This window comes from Pundamilia nyererei, unplaced genomic scaffold (assembly GCF_000239375.1).
Source record: "Pundamilia nyererei isolate P.nyererei 1_Seehausen unplaced genomic scaffold, PunNye1.0 scaffold00408, whole genome shotgun sequence".
Lineage (NCBI taxonomy): Eukaryota > Metazoa > Chordata > Actinopteri > Cichliformes > Cichlidae > Pundamilia > Pundamilia nyererei.
In genome coordinates this window covers 235,769-243,026 of record NW_005187809.1, presented here as the reverse complement: position 1 = coordinate 243,026, position 7,258 = coordinate 235,769, and the positions used below count along the sequence as shown (strand labels likewise).

Here is a 7,258-nt window from a genome sequence, read left to right as displayed (position 1 = left end):
TGTCTTCTCCAGCTCTGCCTTCTTTCCTTCATATTCTTCTCTCAGAGGAACAACTTCATGAGCCTTGTGATCTAGAACAGAGCAGAGCACACAGACAAATCTGTTCTGCAGTCTGAGAACAGAAGTCAAAGTTAATATTGTAAGCAAATAATTGTTGTTTAGAAATATGAAAGTGTGACAACAACCATAAGTTCAAGCAGTGACCTCCAGATATTCACTTCAATTTTAAATTCACTTTTATTCATATAGCAACAGCAGCTGTATACTGTAACGAGCCTGCAGTGATTCAGAGAAATCAAAAGGTGACCCCCTACGAACAAGCACTTGGTGACAGTGGGAAGGAAAAACTCCCGTTTAACAGGCAGAGGCAGAACCAGGCTCTGCCATGTTGGCTTCTCTTCACTGGTTCCCTGTTAAATCCATTCAGGCCAATGAAAAGACTTTCGGTCTGCCTCACAGTAATTCTGGCAAACCATCAGGCGACTCCGGAGGGGAAAGCCCAAGGTGGGGTCCTAACCCTAACTCTTCAACAGGTGGTCGAAGACATACTTTGAGGACCTCCCAAATGCCACTGATTGATCCTCTATGAGGCAGGGGCTGGGAATTACTCGACCATCTCTGAGGGTGAGGTCACCGGCGCAGTGAAACAACTCTTTGGAGGCCAGGCTCCTGGGCTGGATGAGGATCGCCCCAAGCTCCTGAAGGGCCTGGATGTTGTAGGCGTGTCATGGTTGACACACTATGATACTTTCAGTGGAGATGTGGGGTGGTGCCTCTGGATTGGCAGACTGGGATGGTTGTTCTTTAAGAAGGGGGATCGGACAGTGTCCTTCAACTACAGAGGGATCACACTCCTTAGCCTCCTTGGGAGGCTAGCGTACTGGAAAGTAGAGTTTGTGCATTTATAGTTTAACCTCAGACACACAAGGAACAATGCAGATATCATCCTCAGTTCAAGTGTGTGAGAGTTTGTCCATCTAGCCTACAACTGTGGAATTGGAGACGACATACAGCGACATCCCTCAGAGGCTGGGGGTGCTTTGGGACCGTCTCATAGTCTTCAGCCTCTCCCATAGTCAAGAACTCTGGGCAGCAACTGAAAGACAACGACTGTAGACACAAGCTACAGAAATGAGCTTTCTCCAAAGGGGGGCTGGTTACTCGCTACTTCTCCACATGAAAAGCAGAGAGTTGTGGTGGTTCAGGCATTCGCCCAATTCAAAATCCTGCTCCTCACATACAAGGTCTTAAATAATCAGGCCCCATCTTATCTTAATGACCTTGTAGTACCATATCACCCTATTAGAGCACTTGGCTCTTGCTCTGCAGGCCTACTTGTTGTTCCTAGAGTATTTAAAAGTAGAATGGGAGGCAGAGCCTTCAGTTTTCAGGCCCCTCTTCTGTGGAACCAGCTTCCAGTTTGGATTCAGGAGACAGACACTATCTCTACTTTCAAGATTAGGCTTCAAACTTTCCTTTTTGCTAAAGCATATAGTTAGGGCTGGACCAGGTGACCCTGAATCCTCCCTTAGTTATGCTGCAATAGACGTAGGCTGCCGGGGGCCTGTGGTTTATATGCCACTCTGCATTTCAGTTATTCATCTCTGGCTCTCCCACAGTGTGTCTTGGTGCTCACTTCCTCCCATCAACCCTAACCTGCGGTTAAAAGTGAGTATTTCCTTCCCACTGTTGCCAAATTGGGTTTTCTCTGTTTTATCACAGGACCATGATATAAGCACCTTGTCGTGATCTGTGAAGTGAACTTCCTGTCATGCATCCCATAAATGGCTTCAAAAGTGTGTTGGTTTGACAGGCATGTGACCAAACACGTGTTTTGACTGTTGCAGGCAAACATACCGTGAGCTCAGGTAAAACAGTTTAATCTTCACTTTTTACTAATTATATGAGGTTTTTATCTTTTACGTCTCAGACTGAGTGAAAATTGACATTTTCTTATTTGCTCATTTGAAATTTGACCTCAGTCTGTATCTTGGTGCATTCACAGCTTTAACATACTTTGAAAACCCAGTGTTCAGATTTTGTACCTGATAAGTTGACAAATGTAAAAGTCAGTGTAGTGCCACCACTGAAGACCTGAACATCCTCTTACTCACTGCAGCAAGAACGACGCTGCCCTCTCTGAATGAGTCTGACAGCTACAATCAGAGCACGCTCTACAAAGCTGTTGGTTTAATCCCCAACCTGAAACATTGAGTTTACAAACCGCTGCACTCACCAGTATCTGAGTCAGGTGTTGACAAAGACTCGTGTTTGAAGATGAAACGGTTTCAACTAAAGCTTCCGTTACTCTGAGCAGCTTCATCCGCCCTGACAAACACTTCCTGCTGTTTTTTGTCAGGTTTCCTTTGGTAGGTTTGCACTGATCACAGCTGCACACCTGAAACAAGACGAGCTTCAGACGCAGGCCCTTCTTTAGTCTGACAGCAGCAGTTTTCACAGGTTTCACTCGGTGAGCAGAAACAAGCTGCTGCTCTGATCTTTGAGAGTTCACTGCAAAAACATGAAGTTTAAACAGGAAACATCCGATTTAACAGATTTATTTAACTCTCATGGGTGCAGGAGGTCAGAGGTGTCTTTGGTTTGCCCCGTCGCATGTTTAGCCTCCATGAGGAGCGATCCTACCTGGAAGACCAGCCCCACAGCGCCTCCGTGTGGGAGTAATGTGAAACAGCTCTAAATGAGAAGAAGGTTTTTGGTAGCCCTGTTTCTCGTGGCTGTACTGATCTTTAGATGTGAGCGTGCAGCTGCTCCACGAGCTTCTATCTGAAACGTCGCATTTCTGTCTCCTGTGGCGATGAAGCTGCGAAGGCTCAAAAATGCTGCAGCAACGATGTGGATTAAACATAATTTGATGGTCCACAGAAAATAATTATGATAAAAGAACATTGTATTACTTCATTAAATATGCAAAGTTAGGATTTCTCCCAATGTGTGAACTGCTGGAGGAGGTCAGAGGTTAAAGGTCAGAGCGGTGTCTCAGTCTGGTTTTAAAGCTCTAACAGAAAATGACCTTTTATTGACGACAGACGATCGACCAATAAAAAGCTGCAGCAGGAAAAACAAGAAAACTGATATTTTCATTTCCATCATCATTTAAACGCAGGAGCACGCAGCTCTCCTCCAGTCAGGAGTCAGCATAAGGCCAAACCTTTTTCTTATTCCACATTTGTAATCAGATTACATTTTACAGTCCACGTTTCAAACACTGAACATCAGCGCAGCCACCGTCCTGCAGCAGGAAGTTTATGAACCATCACAACATCACTGATGTCAGTGATGCAGCACAGCTGGTGGAAGGAAACATGCAGATGTTCACAGATGTTCAACTTCTGTAGATGAGGAAATATCCAAGTAATTTAATGTAACTGAATATTGAATCGTCCATATTTAATATCTAAGTTTATTCCTTTATGTGTTTATAATCCTGGAAAATTAAATCATGCAAATAAACATTTTCAGCTTCAGGCAAGCTCACAGAAACACAGACTGTATATCAAAGATGGATGTAGCTTCTGGTGATGTATCGAATGCAATCGTTAAATTACGAGACAAGTTTAATAAATATGGAGGACCAAGAAAGTCTAAACATTTCATGAGTTAATAATTAATTGGGGCAATAAAATATGCATTAGTAATTCCAATTATAAATGATTATCTAAATAAAGTAATTAAGGAACTATTAAAAGCTGAAAGGAAAATGGATTTACATAAAAAAAAAAACATCGAATCACTGAAAAATCTTTGTTAAAAATATTATTTTGAAAATTTAAAAACAGGTTTTTCAAAATAAAGGAGAATCAAGTGAATAGATGAAGATTATAGATTAATCTCTATGATTCGTCTTTCAAATCCACATCCTTCCCGTTAGCTGCTGGATCACATCTGGGATGAACTCTTTTGGTCTTTGGAGGGAAATCGCTGTAAGAACGAGTCGCGTTTCAGAGCGTCGGCTCCCTTTTATTCCCCTCGCTGTTAACAGTAACGTCGTCATGTACAGAAACATCATATGATTATTATTTAAAGCATGGCTATGATTTTCCACGTTGCATAAAACGGCCTCGTCGTAACAGGATCAGCTGCTACTTTACTCCTGGAAACACAGACTGTATAACAAAGATGGGCAACAGAGTGGTGAACCGTTCCAGTACAGCTGTGATGTCACCCACCTTTATTTACACTCAGACAGGAGGATGGTAAACCACAGCTGCGTGTCATTGCTCCGCCCACTTCCTCACTCCGCCCACAGCGTGAGGCTGCAGGGGCTTCCCCGAACAGTCCTCCGTACGCGGAGGCTCAGCGGGTCCCGTGGAATCAAACACACAGATCACAGAAAGACAAACCCACCAACCCCGACCAAACAAGCAGCTACAATCAAAAAGTCACGTCAGCGTTCATCAGCTCCTCCTCCCGTCTGTTGTTATAGGTGACGCGCAGTCACAGCTGGCAGGCGTTTGAGCTCAGGAGAAGAAGAGCTGCTCGCACAGGCGCCGCGTCTCCTCCGGGCTGGACACCTCGTGGCCGACGGTCCGGGGGTCGCAGTAGATCTCGTAATCGTTTCCTCCCTGACGTGAAGACAGAGACGCACAGAAAGATGAGCCGTGCTGCAGCTCACGACTCAACGAAGCGGCACGTTAAACGAGGTTGGTGGAAAAGTTTGGCCCCAAACTCGCTGCAGGTTGACAGTCGCACATCTGTGTGTCCTTCAAACACAGCGTCAAACAGCTGCAAGTGTTGCACGGTGACCACGGAACACGCCAGATGTTTGAAACAGGTCAAGTTCCACCCTGAGCCGTAAAAACACGAAACAATGAGACATTCAGACCCTGCCGGCCGGTCTGAGGACCGAACATTCATCTGTCTGCACCAGGGGTGTTAAACATAAGGCCCGGGGGCCGATGAAGACTCGAACATTCACACAGCGGCGTAATAAAGACGAACAAGGACGGAAACTCCTCTGAGTGACCTCACAGGAGGATCACAGTCCGAGTAACCTGACTGTGCCGTCAGGGGCGTTTCAGCGGCCCCGCCCACTCAGGTGTGCTGAATGTGGCCCGCGATGTAAATGGCGTCCTGCTCTATAACACACTGTTTACTCTCTACAGTGGACATGCTCACACAGACATGCTGCGCTGATGTTCTGGGTACAAACTAACTCCCTGCAATGGCAGTATAAGTATTATTAGCATTTATTTATTAAACATATAAATACTTAAAGTCAGCCCTGCTAGAATACGGAGACAGGTGTCATAAGCCACTCATTACAAGTACTTATGATGCAAGATTACATTCTCAGAGTTACTGCACTGCTTAAAGTTACTTACAGAATAATTATCTTTCTGTTGCTGTGACAACCTGACCTGTTACCTTCCTACCTGTCGTTTCCTCCACCTGCACAGACTTTGTGATGACAGAAAGAATCTACTGATTTCTTTTTTTGGTCTCGGGCTGTAAACAGTTCGTTTCTGCTGTAACACGGGGACGGACTCACTGCTGCCCCTGCTGGACACTACAGGAGCTGCGGTGTTCAGCTTGCTGCTGGATCCAGCTGCATTTCAGGAATAATGAAACAGATGTTTCCAGGAACGACTCTTTGACCCGACCGGCCATCGTTTACCTGCCGCTGATATTCTGCCTCCGTGAGAAGTCACGTGACACAGTTTGCGTACTCACAGGTTTGGTCTTGTCTCCAAAGAAGTGGATGGTGGAGTAGTCGTCCTTCTCCACGATGCCCAGGCAGTACCTTTTATCCCAGCCGTCAGGAAACACGTCAAAGCTGATCTGACCTCCTGCGGACACACAAAGACCGACAGGCTGCAGGAAACGAAGGCGCCATTGGCATCACAGTGAGGTAGGACAGCCACGCCGCCTCAGTTTGTTTCAGGCTCGCGTCACCTTCAGTGAGGCGGCGTGCCGGCTGCAGCAGACTCACCGATGGAAAACGAGAGTCCTTTTCCTTTGAACTCCTCCTGCAACACGGACACGAACGTCTCTCGGATTTTCTCCTTCTGTAGGAAACAAACACCACCGTCTTCATTTCAGCAGCAGCTTCAGCTTCACAGCGAAAGAACCAAACAGGACTTTTACCTCAAAACCTACCAAATGTACCACAAACAGACATTTTTGTTAATTACAGGTGGAGGAGGCGGGTGGAGCCGGGGTTTAGGGTCAGCACGTGGGCGTTACCTTGTCCAGCTCGTAGAACTCGATCCGCTCCTCTTGCGTGCAGCTGCGTCCGATCGGAGACACGTTCAGCATCCCGTTACGAAACTCCACGAAGGTGCCCCTGAGAGACGACACAGAGTCACATGACGCCCACCGCAGAACCGCCACAGTCCTGATACATGCAGTGATTCTGACCTTTTGACCTCACGGGTAACACACCTGAAACCCTTACGGTTTCATGGCGAGCACTTTTACAGTTTAAACGGTTTACACTGCATCCTCTCACAGCTGAGCCACGCCCACAGCCCCAAAGGTAAGAACGGCGTGTTATAACGTGGATCTTTAACCTCCTCGGACCTGCGTCCACAGATGTGGACGTCACATTTTGGGTTATTTAGACCAAAATACTCAATCTTGCTCTACATGGGCCTGATGTCCACTTACGAGGACGCTATGCTGCTGCTGTTCTATCGACATTTAAATAAATATCATCATGAGTGGCTCTGATTTTTCTTTAAGATAAAAAAAAATCAAAAAAATCTGGTAATTCTTTGTTTTTACATTCGATATGGCAGCCTCGCCTCTGTCAGCCTGCCCCAGAGGCACACCTCCACCAGTGTGTGAATGTGAGAGTGAATGAATAGTGGCATTGTAAAGTGCTATTTAAATCCTCTCCATCATCAGGTCCCAATGTGACCAAATATCAAAGAGAAATTAAAAATGCTGCTGTGGAAGAGTTCAGGTCTGAGGAGGTTAAAGAAACTTTTCACTGTTTAAACCCGTCTGCTGGATCAAACCGACACGCCCTCCGACCGACACGCCCTCCGACCGACACGCCCTCCGACCGACACGCCCTCCACCCCCCTGCCAGGCTGTTACACACACGCTAACCAACACACGGATGTGCTGTCACCTTTTCTTGGGCAGTTTGATCTTGGCCATGTAGTTCAGACAGAAGTTTATGAAGTCTTGCAGCAGCTCCTCCCCCATGTGGGCCTGAATGGACTGAGACACACACACACACACACACACACACACACACACACACTAAATGATACTGTGATAAAATAATTGA

General features: G+C 46.2%; 1 protein-coding gene across 2 annotated transcripts in view; it reads right to left on the bottom strand.

Moving 5' to 3' along the window:
* Positions 1 to 3,952: 3,952 nt before the first annotated feature.
* pmm2 (phosphomannomutase 2) overlaps positions 3,953 to 7,258 on the bottom strand; it is a 6,623-nt gene continuing 3,317 nt past the window's right edge. The window contains exons 4-9 of one of the 2 annotated variants that reach the window (XM_005753162.1): positions 7,097 to 7,188; positions 6,205 to 6,304; positions 6,106 to 6,113; positions 5,951 to 6,026; positions 5,692 to 5,807; positions 3,953 to 4,583 (exon numbers count right to left, since the gene is read on the bottom strand). In XM_005753162.1, coding sequence (XP_005753219.1) covers positions 4,439 to 4,583; positions 5,692 to 5,807; positions 5,951 to 6,026; positions 6,106 to 6,113; positions 6,205 to 6,304; positions 7,097 to 7,188 — 537 coding nt within the window. In that variant the 3' untranslated portion in view covers positions 3,953 to 4,438. The remainder of the gene's footprint in view (positions 4,584 to 5,691; positions 5,808 to 5,950; positions 6,027 to 6,105; positions 6,114 to 6,204; positions 6,305 to 7,096; positions 7,189 to 7,258) is intronic. The other variant, XM_005753163.2, reaches the window with a different exon arrangement.